The sequence below is a fragment of the Haliaeetus leucocephalus genome, unplaced genomic scaffold, assembly GCF_000737465.1.
Source record: "Haliaeetus leucocephalus isolate CR32 unplaced genomic scaffold, Haliaeetus_leucocephalus-4.0 Scaffold151, whole genome shotgun sequence".
NCBI classification, from domain to species: domain Eukaryota; kingdom Metazoa; phylum Chordata; class Aves; order Accipitriformes; family Accipitridae; genus Haliaeetus; species Haliaeetus leucocephalus.
The window spans coordinates 8,056,430-8,057,273 of NW_010972587.1; the positions used below are offsets into that span (position 1 = coordinate 8,056,430).

Here is an 844-nt window from a genome sequence, read left to right on the forward strand (position 1 = left end):
GGCGGAGGAGGAGGAGGAGGAGAGATGATCGCGGAGTTGGTGAGCAGCGCCCTGGGGCTCGCCCTGTACCTCAACACCCTGGGCGCCGACTTCTGCTACGATGACAGGTAGGACGGGGAGGCGGCGGGGCCGGGCGGGGGTCGCACACCTGCGGGGAGACGGTCCCGGGTGGCTCCTCGGGCACCGGGTGGTCGCGGCGTCGCCCACCGTTACCGGGGCTTTTGACAGCTTACCGGCCGGGCTCGGTCCCCTTCCCACCCTTCCCGCTGAGAAGGGACCCGCCGCCTGAACTTGGCGGCTCCCGGGGGCTGATCCCACGGGCGCCGCGTCCCCCCGCTCCGCCGGGAAGTTGCCGTTCGCCGGACCGGAGCCCCCGCCGACGGGGAGGGAGGGCGGCAGCCGGGCCGGGCTGGGCTCCCTCCCTGCTCCTCTCCCGAACGGTAGCTGCCCTCCGAAAGGCGCTGCTAGCAGGCGGGGACAATTCCCACTCGTGTTTTTATTGTGGTTTTTTTTTTTTTTTTTTCGGTGGCTCGAGCCGATCGCAATTAAAACGGATGCATAATTAAAACGCGTCGGGGAGAACAGCACGCCTGGCTAAACTTACTAACCGTCCTGGGGCGTTTTCACGCTCCGTTGGCATTTAAACCATCCAAAAAAAAGCGAGCGCGGGTTGACTTTTGACAGCTTTTCGGCAGCCCTCCCTCCTCCGGGGCGAGCGACCGGCTGCCGGCGGCTCCGCTCGCTCCGCCGAGACGGACGAGGCTTGTTCGCGATCGCCGAGGTGGGAGCGACCGGGCATCCCCCCCCCCGCCCCACTCGGGAGGGGATGGGGATGGAGGGGGGG

The 844-nt window shown here is 67.3% G+C and overlaps 1 protein-coding gene across 1 annotated transcript in view; it reads left to right on the plus strand.

Moving 5' to 3' along the window:
* The first annotated feature begins 24 nt into the window (after positions 1–24).
* Positions 25–844, plus strand: part of TMTC2 (transmembrane and tetratricopeptide repeat containing 2) — a 259,941-nt gene continuing 259,121 nt past the window's right edge. The window contains exon 1 of the mRNA XM_010561834.1: positions 25–107. Within this exon, the coding sequence (XP_010560136.1) occupies positions 25–107 (83 nt within the window). The remainder of the gene's footprint in view (positions 108–844) is intronic.